This window comes from Poecilia reticulata, chromosome 5 (genome assembly GCF_904066995.2).
Source record: "Poecilia reticulata chromosome 5, P_reticulata-male-v2, whole genome shotgun sequence".
NCBI classification, from domain to species: domain Eukaryota; kingdom Metazoa; phylum Chordata; class Actinopteri; order Cyprinodontiformes; family Poeciliidae; genus Poecilia; species Poecilia reticulata.
Window position 1 is genome coordinate 7,022,581 of NC_088834.1, and position 16,169 is coordinate 7,038,749.

Here is a 16,169-nt window from a genome sequence, read left to right on the forward strand (position 1 = left end):
GCTTAAAGTGTGGGCTTTTGTTTTATTACCTTTACTTAATAAAATAATTGTGATTGTAACTTTTTTCATTGTTTCTTATTTTATTGAAATTTCTAATAATACTCTGTAGATGTGTTTTTATGAGGGTTTTTTCTATGTGAAAAAACCCACAGTATTTCAGTAGAAATACTGTTGCAGTATTTCTAATGAAGAATTGTAATTTTGGACTACATTTTCTATACTATTCGGGTGGAGGTTTCATATAAATCCATTGGGCTTCTCCCTCTTCCTGCATCATTATTATGTCTTCTTATAAGAAGACATAATAATATCTTAATATTTTTAATCTGTATATTAGTTGTGCAAAATAAAATAAACTAATGTCAACTAAACCCAACCTTGCTTTAAATTTCTCCACGCCTTTATCCCTGACCTGTCTGTTGTAATTATTCTGTATGATGTTTTTTCACTGTAGTTCTATAATAAACTTTTTGGTCTTTTACTAAAAAGAATTTATGTTAAGATTAAATCACATCTCAATGGATTTGAATTACTTTATTTGACTTATTTGATTGCAGTTTTATTCAGGGCAATCAGTGTGAAGTGGTGAGTACATTGTGTTAAAGGACTCACCACAAACATTTTTTATTTGTGAAAAAATAAAAAAAATTGCATACTTTTACAAACACCGTACAGTTGTGTGGTACTTTTTTGGTGTATCACATAAAATATGAAAAAATTAAGATTTTAGAGTTTGTATTTGTAATGTAGCGAAATGTGAAAAAGTTGAACGAATGCAAACCACTGTTATGATGTGATATTTACTAAAATGAATCTTTTTGTAATCTATGGGCTTCATAAAATAAGAGGACTTGATGATTTATTATTGACTTACTACCTCAAGGTAATAGTACTACCTTGAGGGGCTCCAAGTGGAATTGATTTTTTATATATACACTGCAAAAAGTCCCCTTTCAAAACAAGAAAAAAAAGTACAAAAATAGGGTATAATTTTCTTAAAATAAGAAAAATTATCTGCCAACAGAACAAGAAAATTTATCTTGTCAAGATTTTCTAAAACAAGAAAAAATATCTTACCAAGATAAACCTACAATATCTTAAAATTAGTGTATTTTTACTTAAAACAAGCCAATTTTACTTATACGAGTAAGATATATTATCTTATTTTAAGAAAAATTATCTCAAGTAAAGAAAATGTTACTTGACACTGAATTTCTTAAAATAGCGTAAAATGTTCTTATTTTAAGAAAAATGTTCTATGTATTAAGAAAATAAATCTCATATATTCTATTTGTATTAGTAAAATTGGCTTGTTTTAAGTACAAATACACTAATTTTAAGATATTTGTAGGTTTATCTTGGTTAGATATTTTTTCTTGTTTTGGAAAATCTTGACAAGATAAATTTTCTTGTTCTGTTGGCAGATAATTTTTCTTATTTTAAGAAAATTATACCCTATTTTTGTACTTTTTTTCTTGTTTTTGAAAGGGGACTTTTTGCAGTGTATACCTAAATCTAGTTTATTTTTATTGTTGCATAGGATTAAAATATATATTTTGTCACAGCTTTACTCAAGGTTCTTATGCTAAGACAAAAATCCAAAAATTGATCCTGTGAATACTGGAACAAGAGATGTTATTGGCTTGCTGAAATGAAGACATAAGTTCAATTACTTTTAACATCTTTATTACGTTTAAGTTTCACATAAACACAATAAAACATGACTACTGGTCAGAATTTAAAGTCTGGATGGGCATCTGATTCTGAAACAATCCTGTAAAATGACAGAACAATGACGATCGGACACATCTGCTGCACTAAGAGTCAAGCAAACCAAATTGTCCAAAGCAAAAAAAAATCTTGGGATTAGATGTCAACAATAGGAGCTTCCCCCGCAATGAACTTCTTCCAATAAGCCATAGCCTTTTATATGTGGAAGTCTTGCCTCAGTTACGAACGGCGTTCTCAAGACGTCTGTCAGCAGCACAGAGAGGAGTGGCCCCACACACGGATGCTGAAAGGTGTAGTAGCTATGATGTCCTCCTTTCAGAAGATCAGGGCAGGCATGGTTCCAATGGCCAGTAGAAAGTTGGTTTCACGATCACCACAGAGCTGAAAAGTGATCTTGTTTGAAGTTGTTGGGTCATCTGCTAATTGGAGCACAGACAGAAAAACAATCACAAAACAAACCACGTTTTAGGGACTAATCAGTTGTTGAGAAAAATTATTATTTTGAGTGTTTAACACAGTTTAAACCTTTTAGAACCAATTTCTTAAGTTTGAACAGGTTTCTGTTAGTGATTTGAAACAAATACTATTGCTGGGTAAGTATTGAAATAGATCTGCAGGAGAGCCTCGGCTCAGACCCCTGGGGTCTTATCATTAAAGACAGGAGGTCATAAATTAACATATGCAGGAAGGTGGAGGACATTATCACTTGAATTACTCTGAGAAAGGGAACTTTGGTCGGTTCACGTAACCAGGATGAGTAGTCTTCCAAAACCAACATCTGACATGGTGCAAAAACTGAATATAACATAAAATGTTTTAAATCACTAACATTTAATTTGTAAGACATTTTTCTTAGTTATTAATAACATGTTTTGACTAAAAATTCTATTATCTTGTTTTAGAATTAATTTAGTTAATGATGAATGTATTTGAAATTGTATTATTTCCGACTATATTAGAATCACATGAAAATGTTTTGTTTAGTATTAGAAAATACTTAGGTTATGGTGAATGAATGTCTTAATTCTTATTTGTTTCTAATTCCTAATTAGAAACAGGAATTGTACTTCATTATTTTCTGTTGATATTATATCTATTGCTTTTGGTTTGATATCAGAACTAAACTTTGGAGATGCTGAGTGCAGAAGAACAAATTAGGTTTTTGGAGAACTTTTCATTGAATTAAAATAAAGAATTAAAGGTTTGTTCCTGGCAGAGCAGAAGAGAAACCAGAATTTCACAGCTACCTGTGAGGTTCCTGCATCTGTTTCTTTTTGCCCAGATGGCTGTAGAGCCACAGGAGGCTAGATACTGTTAAGAAAATAAATTTAAAATAAGTTAGTTTTAGAATTTATTATGACTTGATTGAAATACCATAATTATAGTTTTAAAATTTATAACATATTCTGACCTATTGATATATTTTACTGTAGTTAAAGCAGATTGTTTGCCAAGATCTTCTGATCTGCTCTTTGTCTGTTGGGAAACAATCAGTAGGAAGTTCTAGCTTTTCACACTGATCTGTGAAAGCCATAAACCACCATGAATTCGGAGAGTCTGCTTCTACCTTATTTAACAAAAGGTGTTTGATCTTGCGACCAAACTGCGGGACTTTTTCTAAAATTTAAAAGGGCCAGAGATGCCTTCCAATTGGTCAAGTAGAGATACGCCTTATTTGAATACATTAAAGAGGTAAACACACCTACAGGTATAAAAGTTTGTGCACAAGGGAAACAATTCAGAAAAAAGCTGATTTATTTTACTTCTGCACCAGCTCTTTCTCCAAGGACGTCCTTGATATTTCTTTGTCTTCTTGTCTCAGGTAACAATGTTTGTATCTGTCTTTCTTTAGTTTCCTGTACTATTTTATATTTTCTTCTGATTGGATTAAATCCTGTAATTCTGTGACGTCAACACGCATTGTTGTGTTTTTGTCCCCGCACGTGGCCACGCGAGAAAACCCGGGATCAAAAGGAAGTATCAGAGCCAGAGTTTTGCTAAATTTACCAGTGATATAAAAATTCTTCCTTAACACAGTGTAATGATGAATCAGTATCATAAATTTCTTACCTCAAGAATGTGAAGGATGCCGTCACTTGCAATTCCCAAAGTTTCTTGTAGATGGTGCAATACGTGATTGGAGATGTGTCTGGCATAGGCTTCACCATGGCAACAGTTTGGTTTACTTGAAAAATAAAACAAGTCTTATTTTAGTTTATGTGCTCAATTACAATATTACATGAATTCAAGATGGCAAGAAAGTTATTTTAATTAAATCAAACTAGGACTACTTAAATTCACAAATCAAAAATAGTGTTTAAAATATCCTGGTAACAGTGTGGAATATCTAACCTAGGCTTTTAGACTCATTGCATTTAAGTTTTTAAATTACAGCACATCAAACACCCTCAGTTAGTGAAATACTAGGCGGAATTGCCCTTTAACCATTTCCCGAATCATAAGCCACGAATGAGAAGCCACCTTAGCTATGTTAAAAAACGGAAGCTACCAAGAACTCGTGTCGATATTTTTAAGCCACAGCTATTGTGGTTAATAACTGTTCAAAGCTCATATTCACAAGAGCGGCTCTTTAACCGCGGATGAAAATTGGCATATCACGACATGCTAACTAGCTTCAGTTAGCTTATCTTAGAAAGACAGACAACTTTAAACTTACCTCTCAGTACAGCAGCTGTAGGGTCTATACACGTAAAAAAGTCCTCCATCTTCATTCATGTCCAACCGAGATTAGAGAATTTGCCAAAAGAAAATCTTATAAAAGTACAGTAGATAAAAGCTTAGTTAGGCTGTTACAACTGAATTAACGGTTAATCAGGGCAGTTAAATGATCTCTGGCGTTGCCGTTAGTGATGTGCGGATTGATACTGAAATATCGATTCTTCCGATACCAGAACTTAATTCTTTAAAATCTATTGTCAGATCCAAGGATCAATACTTTCAACACTTTAGTAATTTGAGATAATGTAGATTAACAAGAGCAAGTTAGAAAGTAACTAAATTATTGAGATCTTGCCGAAATGAAACGTTGTTAATGGGAACTACTTTTTCTTCCGCCTGGTGAGTATGTAATGTGTAACGACGTAATGCCCAAGCGCAGCGTGCTGCTGACGCTCACTCACTCAGAAATGAACATGTTGACAGATTATTAAAAAAGTGACATGGAGGAATTTCAGCTGTCATTTTATAGTAGTTTTAATAATTAAACAAGGATGTGTTTAGTAGGGTTATTACTTTACTAATTTTCTTTTTTTTAGTTTGCAACTCCATTTTCATATGTTTTGTATATTTCTGCTGAATTAAAATAGCTTATAGTAAACGAGATTGTTCTCAATGTACTTCTGAGTTTAAAATGAGTGCATCAGAGTACATTGTGTTCTTTTTATGAAGCCAAGATATGGATTACATTTATTTTTTATTTAATTAAGAAACAAATTAATTGTCTTTTGCACAAAGTATGGGATCTGTATTGCCAATACCACCTTAAATTTTACTCGGTATTGGATCGGAAAGAAAATCTGTTGTATCGAACATTAATACTATCTCACTGACATTTTGGGCGCTTTCCCATGTGGATTGTATGATGTCATAAAAGGGGTTACAAACATGATGAATAAAATATTGTTCAAACTAATATTAGTAACTTATAAAGTAAGAATTTGAAATATAAACCAAAAGTTAAAATATTTATCATGACATTGAGCTAATCAATATTGTTGATTCTAATCTCATTGTGTGGAATACCAGCCATTTCAAATCACACATCAATAGAAATTTCATGACATGTCAGTAAGAGGTCCCACATCTTGCATCAAGAAGATCAAATTAAGAAGGTCCTTAGCAGATGGAAACATGCCAAGAATTATCATGATATATAAACTGATATTGTTTCTGAAATTGTTGTGTTAAATGTCAATCGTTTAAATATTAAATTATAATTTCCTGTACACTCTGCCAACTTATACAAGAATATAAGTTCATGGGTTTTTTTTAATTTTTCATTGACAATAACACAAAGGATTCCATTTGGACATAGTCTGTTTTAATTATCTGAATACATTTAATTAAGTATGTGATTTCGCTTTCTGTGCTTGAAATAAGAAATTTTTACTTATATAAAATAAGTTCTTATAAAATAAGACTTGAAGTTTGATTGGTAAATATTGATATTCTAGATATTCTAGATTCTAGCACATATTTACTCATAATAAGTAATATTTTCTTAACATTAAGCTTTTATATCTTACTGAGATAATTAAGTACAAAAACACTTAAAATAAGAAAAATATTCTTACATAAATCCCTCTTGGTGAGAAAAATTATCTTGTCAGAAAGAAAACAAGAAAAATCTCCTTAATTTAAGATATTTAATCTTACTAAGATTTCAGTTTTTGCAGTGTATGATTATATTAACAAAAACACTTAATTTAATTATAAAGATGTAAATGTTTACAATAATATATATTTGATCATGTAGAAAAAGTATTGTTACACATTCATGTACAGTAGGTGGCGACATGCACCTTAAAGTTGTTTGCGATCCATCATAATACAAAAGAAGAAGAAGAAATTGGTCTTGGGATCGCAGTAGGTCACGCTTCACAAGTAATATGAGCTATCGTGGAAAGCACCGGTGGAAGTTAAGTAGGCAAAATGATGGCGCAAAAAGGACTATATCCTTCAGGGACAGAAAAAAAGATGGATGAAAAGGAAGAAGACAAAAAGGCCTAGATAAAGATATGTTTGTATGTCTCTTGGTAATTTAATGTTTATCAAAACGGTTTGTGAGGTGCTAATTGAAAATTAGCTTGACAACGACCTTGAACGGCCCAGTTTAACAGCCAAACGTTTATGCTAGCGTGTTTGTATTCATCTAAAGTTTTAACTTTAGATGAATTGATACTCATGGTTGACCCCATATATTTTTGGGGGGTTTTTAGGTTTCAAATCAGCGTTTTAATGTTTGATAATTAAAATTTCACAATGTTTGACATTTGCTAGTAAAATGTTTTTACATAAGGCCACATAATAAATCGATGAGCCAGCTATACTCTATTTCAGTGTTTCTCAACCTTTTTTGGGCCAGCGCCCCCTAGCCTTTATCCAGTTCCTTCACCACCCCCCACCAAAGAATGTGTAGGCTACTTTGCACCGACAATTATTTTATTATTAATGTTACTATCATTATTGTAGATGTTTTGAATCGACGCACTGATTATGTTTTCCGGACACTTCAGCTCCTTCACCTCGCGCACATAACGGGGTAAATGTAGCGAGTTTTGCCCTAAACGTACCGCCCACGTTGAGAACCGCTACTCTATTTGGAGCTATGTTGTTTGCTGCTGAACATAATAATTTATGTTCAAACAAACATTATTTTACATCAACTTATAAGTATGTGATACATAATTCTTTGGCGGCTCAGAATTAGTCCAGTGCTGACAGGGTTATATTATATTCTGTGACCTCCGTATATTGTGGAGGCGCTGTTGCAGTTTTACACTTTGTCATACCTCGGCCAAACGCAAAATGAAAAATAAAGAAAAGGCATAACAAAGAATAAAAAGTAACATGGTACCATTAATATTATGAGTATTATGAAAATATAGATGGTCACATAACATGATAGCGCTTGTCATATACCGTGACCACTGGCCCAATAACTTATAGCAAAATACTAAATATTTTAACCAGACTGTTTCTGTTGACTCTTTCCTTTGTCTTGAGAATGAAAAGTCAAGATTTATTACTCGTATAACAACTGTTCCAGAAATGCTGTAATAGTTCTGTAACTATAAAGTTCTCATCTTTATTATATCTATGTGACAAAGTATGGTATAGAACTGCAACAGCGCCTCCTAGTGTCACAACATACGGCGGTCACAGAATATAGTGTTAAACTTTTTCACATTCTCAGGTACAACTGTGGGCAATGTAGAAGGTGAGAGAAAGACTTGCATTTAATTCTTGGCCATAAGAATTACACCTAATACAAAATAATTTAAACAAAGTGTGTCGTGAATATGTGTGTATGTATTTCGTCTTAGGTCCATTTCCATACTCTGCAGAGCTTAGTCTGGTATCCCCATCCTCTGTGCCCACTGTTTCTTCTATCTGCAACTACTGTTGATCTACCTGGTAAGTTAACAGAAAATCAGAGGACCACTTGCTTTTAAAGAGAACTTTTTCTTCTCTAAAGGCATGATGATTGAAGTTTTCATTATCACTATGCCTACAGACAGTTAGTCAATGGGAAAAAAAAGTCAAGCGGAGCTCGCTGACTTATTCAAGAATTATGGATGCTTTTTCTTTTGTTTTTATGGCAAATTATTTTTCCACAAGTCCTCAAAACTGGCAACCAGGGGACAGGACGGTTAGGCCCACATAGGAGCAGTACTGAAAGAGTGATTGTAATTGCTCATTTACACTATTTCAGTATTTCCTCGATATTTTATTGTTTAAATGTAGTCTTATTTTGTGTAATTCTACTTTTATGTGTCCAAGTTATTTTGTCTGCTCTACTTGCACTGAACATTATTTTTCAACATTGCTGTTGCAGTTTTTTGGTGCCAAATATAATAGACCAGATGATAATTTTACTGCAAATGCATTGTATACTATTTTTTTGTTACTTGTGGTACAACTAGGATTCATATAGGATACAATGTAAACAGCACTGTCAGAGATGTAATGAGTGTACAGCAGGTGTGCAAATGATCTAATTGTCTGACTGTTTAGTGCAGTAATCCACATTATTAGTAGAAATACAGGGCCCCAAAACCAACTTACACCCTTTGGAGAGTTGGACCATCCCTTTGCTTACCTCTAAAAGGCTGCTTGCTTTTCATTGAAATAATAAATTGCAATTTCTAGCCATTTGCTGCCAGAACCTAATACACTCAATCAGTGGCCATTTTCTTGGTTTACTAAATAACTGAAATTGTAATGCCGGAAATAGTTGGTCCAGTGCTCACTCACTTGTTTGTTGGTTATTAAGTGACTTGGTGCGACGCAGGACGTGTGAAAATAATATCTGATCCTGGTTGTGTAATCTGCGCAGGGAGAGCAGCATCTGGCCCATTTTACCAAAACATCACTTCCAACTACCAGAGCACTAATCATTGCAGAGGTTTAATGTGTCTTTACCTTAATGCAGAGATAGTGCATTACCACTTAAGTTGTACATCTGTTTGTGTGGAGGATTGTATGGATTTGTGTGTGGACATGAAGCTTATTTACTGTTGGTTTTTACCTGTGTTTGAACCCCATCCAGCGAGGTTTGCTGCAGAACTTTACTCCCCGCCTTGCCCATCTTGAAAAGGGAGAAGCTGTTAGATGAAAGGCAAAAACAGTTTTTCATTCATCAGTACCAGCAGCACAAGCTTGCAAGCTCTTATTCTTATCTGGTATAAATGAGCAAACTAGCCACAATGCTTTTGCATCATTTTGTATGTTGTCTACTCTTTTTTGCAATGTTATTTATTTGATAGCATTAGCTCATCTATTTGCCAAAATAGCAAGCAAACAGTTTACCACACTCAGCATTGAATTATACACAATGCCTTTGAGATTGCTGCATTTTCTAATACTATAACAAAAAAACCCCAAAACCAAATCAAAACAACCTTTTTTATCTTTTAATTAGGGTGCATGTTTTTTTTATAAATTATGCAGTTGCAGATAGGATGGTTTTGTTGCTGAACACAATACCACATAACACACCCTGGCTCTTTTTTTGCTCAACAGCTGAATTCACAAAAACACTTTGAAGATAATGTGTACCAAATGTCATCTTCTGCACCTCTTTCTTAAGCTAATCTGATGCCCTGCTGACATTATATATGTCATTTTTGAGGTTATCAATTTTTTTTTTTTTTACCATTTGAGAACCACAGATTTGTGTAGTTTTATTAAAAGGTGCCATGTAATGAAAAAAAATTACAAATTTTGGGAAGTACAACAGTAAATATTCCTTTATATCAAGATAATTAGTTTTGAAATTCCTAACATTCAGACATAAATAAAAATTATTTAAGTCAATTCAAAAGGGCATAAATCTAATCTATTTGGAGAACTTTTGCAAGACAGAGTGGATAACTGAAGATATGGCATGTACTAATAGACTAATACCAAAAGGCATAAATTCTAGACTTCAATTAAAATTTATAATATACAAATGTCATATCATGTGGTAAAAAAAAAAGTATTTATCATGGTTTTTATTTTATGTCACAAAACCCTGCCATTTTGACAAACTGTCAGAAACAATGTCTTTTTAATCTACCAATGGTAGCTGAGTTGCAGAATTTCTCTTTTAGTATAAAGAGAGTTTTCGCTCAGATGCCACAGTAGTTGACAAACCATTTATGGCACAAGTTACATGGAAGGTGAAGAGATAAACAACACCAGCTGCATGTTGAGATTACCATTTCTGTTATGAAGTACAAAGGTCAGAAATACATCAAGAAACTGCTGCTTTTTGATGTGTGTGGTTGTAAGATCATCCTTAATGCCTTTGAACTGATTATTAATCAGAAAGACCTGACATTTCTGTTTTAAAGAAAGGTGATGTGGCTGAGGGTTAATTATTCCTAAAAAGATGACTTCACCTTTACTAACATGCAATTCTAAAAGCATTTAGATTTCATCTGAGACTAACTGTACTGAAAATACACAAAATTTTAAAATCAATCATGAAACAGTCCATACAATTTAGAGCTTGGTTAGTTCTGAGTCCATTGTTCGTCAAAGTATTGAACTGCAATTCATCTTAAGTCCCTGGTTAAAAAAAAAAAATCTATCGTTGTCGACCACATTTGAATTCCAATGAAATCTGCAAAATGCCATCAAACTATGAGCAGCTTTGTCCTGAATTAGATGCATATATATAATATGCTTGACAGATATATATATATATATATATATATATATATATATATATATATATATATATATATATATATGGCACATTGATCCAGTAAGATCAATGTGCCATATATACAACTTGTTTGAATTGGATTTTGAGGAAAAAACAGGAGGACATGAGAACAAGGTGTAGCTCCCGCTAAGCAAAATGGTGATTGAGAGAATTTTACTATGTAGCTGTTTTTTATTTATTTATTTATTCTTTTTTTTATTTTTTTACCAAAATAAACGCCAGACAGAAATACTCCAGTCATTAACCAAGTATTTTCCAAAAATACATTAAACATAATTGCAATTGCAGCTTAAGAAACTGTTGATTAATTTACATTCAACTGCATCATAATGATGTAACTTTGTGTAGTTTTTATGTTGTTTTTTTAGGAAACGAATACAGTTATTTGACAAACTGCATGAATGAGTGTTATTCTTAAAATCAAAATGTAGCATTGGCCCATCAAAAAGAAACTGTGAAAGTTCTAGGTTTTTTATTTCTATCTTTCCATTTTAAGATGATTGTTTTTGTAGTTTTTAACAGTTGACCTAAATAGCAAGTCATCAAATTAAAACTCCCCAGTAGATTAACAGGTGGTGGTTTTTGAATGATCCTTGTCCAAGAAAACCTTTTCAGACACGCTAAGCCTGCAAGGCATGAAAAAGCTCCGCTACTTAAAATGCCAAAGTTTGTAAAATCATTTTGTGAAATCTATTGCTTGTGGAAGGTGTTCTTTATTTTTATGATTATTTACAGTTTGGATTGAGGGAAATTAAATATAATTCTAAGACTAGATTGACTTTTTACGTATCTTTGTTTCAAGATCAATAATGTATCTTGAAAATGAAGCTTAAACATATTTAATTATGTAAATATATAATTACCAACAACATCTGATAACAGTTTAAAATGGGCCTTTTAAAAGTCTTAACTGAATATTTTAAAAATCTTACAGTGGGAGCAATTGTTTATTATATTTGCTAAAAAAATAAGAATAATCTTTGGGCAATACTTTTTCATACAAGGTTTTATATTTTATATCATAAATATTTTAAATCGCTTGGTGTGGAAAGTTTTATGTAAAAACTCTTAATTCGTGTCAAGGAGATTGTAAATCAAAGTACTGTATTTTCCGCACTATAAGGCTCACCGGATTATAAGGCGTACCTTCAATGAATGGCCTATTTTAAAACTTTTGTCATATACTGTATAAGGTGCACCGCATTATAAGGTGCATAGAATAGATGCTACGGTAGAGGCTGGAGTTACGTTATGCATCCACTAGATGGAGCTGCACTAAAGTGAATGTCAACAAAACAGTCTGACTCCGGTTGGCGAGGAGAGCCTTCCGCAACTGGGCCGGGGCGTGGCCGGACGATGGTCACCCTTCTCCGTTCGTGCACAGCATGTTGGTGGAGAACGTGGTGCTAAATGACCTGCAGACGACCTGATTATCAGGTCCGTAGGTTGATAGGTCAGTCAAACTTTATTAACAAACCAGCGTTCTGACAACTATCTCAGCATGCACCGCCTGCGTCTTCTTCTATGGGCGAAAATTAAGTCGGCAGCTGCTTACCGTAGATGCTAGACCTGTTGTGGCTCAATATTGGTCCATATATAAGGCGCACCGGATGACGTACTGTCGGCTTTTGAGGAAATTGAAGGTTTTTAGGTGCGCCTTATGGTGTGGAAAATATGGTAATGTCCTCTGTTGACATATTTTGTTCGAAGGCTTGAAGAAAAATAAGGTGATGTGTGTTTTTCATGCCTCAGAGATATGGTTTTGGATGTGACTGTCTCTTATGTGGGATTGCTCATGTTCTCATTTAATCCTCTGAAACACAAAATACGATTGCTTTTTGCCTCACATTTCTTGATCGCTAAACCAATTAAGTCTCCATTGGTATTCATCACAAAGCCAATACCTGCTCAAACACTTCAGTATGCCAGGAGTATAGAAAAATCTTGCTCATGCTGTTTATGCTGCTTACAAAGCAGGGAAAAGTGCTGACTAGGATAATTTATCATCCTAGGGTTGCCACCGAGAAAAGAACACTTTTGGACATCTACGTCAGTTATTAAGTGGAGAAAATATGTTTTTCTATCAAAGTGCTAAAATAGATAAGCTATGAGTTAATTCAGTCCTTTTTTCCCCAACTGTCAGCAGTGACCAGCTGAGATTCAGCCCTAAAATAGCAACACAAAAGATACAAATATCGCAGTATTGAGTTTATTGATTTCAGACAACATATTACGTTGCTTTTTGTTTTGTACAAGTCATCTGATTTGATTGTAGAACCAAATTGGTGCTAAAAATTTAATCTTTTTTTAAATTGGATATGTTAAGAGATCGCTTGAGCTTTTAGATCAAATAAAGAATAAGCAGGAAAGAAAAACTGATGTACTCGTAATAAAAAAAAAACACATTTTTATCAGATCCACATTTCAACCATCCATTGTCTACAAACAATTATCCCTTGGGTGACATGGAGAGATCTGGTGACTATCTCTAGCACTAATTGCAGTCCCTTGTAGAACCTGTTACTAATTAATAACTATACTAATTTTTTATTATGCAGTATGTAATGCAAATGAAAGGCCCCATTTGGTATAGTTTTAAATTTGCTCCAATCTATTATCATATTACTTTATCATATTACTACCGGTTTGTTCAATACGTAATTAAATGGTATTGGATTGGAACTGCTAATAAAATGTTTTGCCACTCTTTCATTCATTTTTGGATATTATTCACTGTTTTGTTTATTTGATAAAAACATCCAATTTCCAAGTTCTAAGACATTTTCTCTATCGAATAATCTAAATGCCTTCTTTACTTCAGAACTGATGTTCTTGATCTTCCCTTGCACTACTGCAGTAACCCAGTTTCTTTTGAGGTTCATTAAAATTTTATTTCATCACTCAGTAATAAACATAATGTCCTGTGGTATTCACAGTTTTCCTCATTTTATGCTTTTCACGTTGCAACCTGCTGGGGTTTTGCGTGCAGAGCATTGCTAAATTCTGTGCACCGTTCCAGAGCATGAGCCAGTACAGAGTACTGCACAACTGTAAATAGCTGCCAGTTTGGAGACATTTTTCTAGTTTTGAAATACCTTGATCAGGTTCACACAATGTGGAACAATGATGACCTTTACGTTTGAGAGACGGAATTCAATACGGCTGAAAAAAGTCAGAAAATTTCAATAAATTCAAGGGTTTTATTTCTTACTGTAAATATTAATAGAGTGACAAAAGGATCATATGCTGCCATGCTGAGTCAAGAATTAATAAAGTGTTGCTTGATTAGAAACAAACAAAACAAGGACTTATTACCACTGATACTTTGTTGATTTGCAAAATTTTAATAGATTGTTAAACGTTGTTTTTGGTGTCTTACAGCTTTTTTGGCTCCAACGCAACTAACTTAGCGGCAATTAAAATAATCAGGCAACAATATTCTTCCACCATCATCTTTTTAATATTTAGTTTGTCTTTCAGCTCAGCTACAACTGACATCTCAGTTTAAGCCTAATTACTTTAATTTGAGTTAATGCTTTTAATTGCTGTTATGCATTCAACATACAAACAATGATAAACTGCAGTGGTAAAATTCATAAATTCCAAATTAACATAAGCACATAAAAAATTAAAGCACAGTTGTAAATGAGATGATGCGCCATAAGCACAAAGCGGCTAGAATTTAATCTGTGGGACATGTTATGTAAGCTGAACAAAACATTTTTTTTTTCTAGGCCATGAATCCTCCTAAACTTGTGAATTCATTGAACACTTACCTCACGTTCAGAATCTGTTCACCGCTCCGGCCTCTTCATCAAACGACTGCAAGCAAAAATATTCTGCCTCTGTCCTGTCTGTGTTTGGGAGCTTGAAAGTAGATTCTGACAGATGTTAGTATCATGGCTATGGCTAAATCCTGCTTGTATCAACCCTAGTGTTCTGGATTAACGATCTCAGCCAATGGGCACATCTGTTCATGCTACAAAAATAGGTGCTCTGTAAGTGTGCAGACTGGAGATTTAAGTGCATATTTTTTCTCAACGTTGCACAAAATCTTAAGTATCATAGCAGAACTAAACTAAAACATGTTAATACATTTTAATGAAAGATAATACGTACAGTCTACTGCTTGGGAACAGGATTTTTAAAGTTCTCAGTTTATAGAAAACCTTTAACTAAACAATCAATAAATAAAAGAGCATATATACACAACATTTTTTGTGCACCAAGGATGCATTTTGATCATATCTATGCAGTGGCTTTTTTAAAACCCAGAACCATTTTTATTTTATTTTATTACATAATACAAATTTCTTTTAGACTTGCTGGTAGATTTTAAAAGGCAAAATCATCTTTTCCAGTAAATTATAATAAATTGTGAGTCAAACAAAAAGAAAACATACACAAACAAATTTCTCTGTCTTAGATTTAAGAAGGTAACCAGAGCTGCATTTGCAGTGATTTTCAATTATTAATTAAATTTAAAAACATGTTAGACATATTGGAGCTCAGATTACTGTGGTTTGTGGTTTCTTTTGATCCACATAAAAAAATCTACTCTGAAAACAAAGTAAGGTTTTAAAATGCATTAAATAAGTAATGGAAATATGTTTTTCGGCAAGGCCATTGACAAGGTGAGTTCATGGATAGCGGCAGAGATAGCAGCTTTGAAGGGGGAGTTCCCATGCGTTTGGAGGGAAGTGTAGTTGTTGATAGTTATGAATATGCTGTTGTGCCAGGGCTTGCTGACAGGCAGTATTTTTAAAACAGAGCAAGCAAAGGAACTAATAAGTATCTGTAGATGACAACCTTGGTCTGAGGTTCTCCATGGTAGCTATGGAGAGCTTAGTGTTAGTTTGGAGGAAGCTGGAGCACTGAAGGGAGATGTGCTTACACCAAGACGTTGTTTGGAATCCAAAGGCTTAAGGGTACTAAAGTCAGATTGGGTGAGATGTTCTCCAGGCCTGAGGGCAAACATACGTAGAGACCAAAAACAAATGAGAAAACTCAAAAACTGAATGTTTTGATTGATTCTTCTATAGGTTGGTCTTGAGGGGGATTCTAATGCAGCTCCTCATGAACCCCGGTAGCGGATGAGGAAATTGTGCCACCTGGCACTGGAAGCAGATTTACACAAAGACACATCCAACATACTCATCTCATCAACACTCAATTCCAAACCATGCCATGTGATGGATGAAGCCTGTCAGCATTTGTTCCACCTCTCACCTGTTGACAGCTGGGATAGAGTTTAGCCCAAATGAGCTGGATTTAGTGAGGAAAATGGACAAAGAGAACAGAGAAAGAGAGGAGACTGTTCTGCAGGGACACATTAATACAAAACAAAACATAAAAGAGTTATATTTATAAGCATAAAAACACACACATTGGCTTAATAACTTGTTCAATTAAGTCCTTTTAAGGTCCATCCTGCACCAATACTTATTTCACTGCTTCTCTACTAAGTAGATGCAAATTAATA

General features: G+C 33.7%; 1 protein-coding gene and 1 long non-coding RNA gene across 3 annotated transcripts in view; both read right to left on the bottom strand.

Annotated features, from left to right (window-relative positions):
* The window catches only part of lactbl1b (lactamase, beta-like 1b), a 29,871-nt gene extending 15,106 nt beyond the window's left edge, over positions 1 to 14,765 (bottom strand). The window contains exons 1-2 of the mRNA XM_081606919.1: positions 14,464 to 14,765; positions 9,002 to 9,077 (exon numbers count right to left, since the gene is read on the bottom strand). Of these exons, the coding sequence (XP_081463045.1) occupies positions 9,002 to 9,061 (60 nt within the window). The 5' untranslated portion in view covers positions 9,062 to 9,077; positions 14,464 to 14,765. The remainder of the gene's footprint in view (positions 1 to 9,001; positions 9,078 to 14,463) is intronic.
* LOC145551643 (uncharacterized) lies at positions 1,670 to 4,850 on the bottom strand. Of its 2 annotated transcripts, none has more exons than XR_014087518.1 (3): positions 4,409 to 4,850; positions 3,802 to 3,916; positions 1,670 to 2,147 (listed from the first exon to the last, which is right to left on the bottom strand). It is a non-coding gene; the product is annotated as an uncharacterized LOC145551643 (long non-coding RNA). The 2 variants fall into 2 exon arrangements; XR_014087517.1 differs by having other exon boundaries at positions 1,670 to 2,150.
* Positions 14,766 to 16,169: the final 1,404 nt, after the last annotated feature.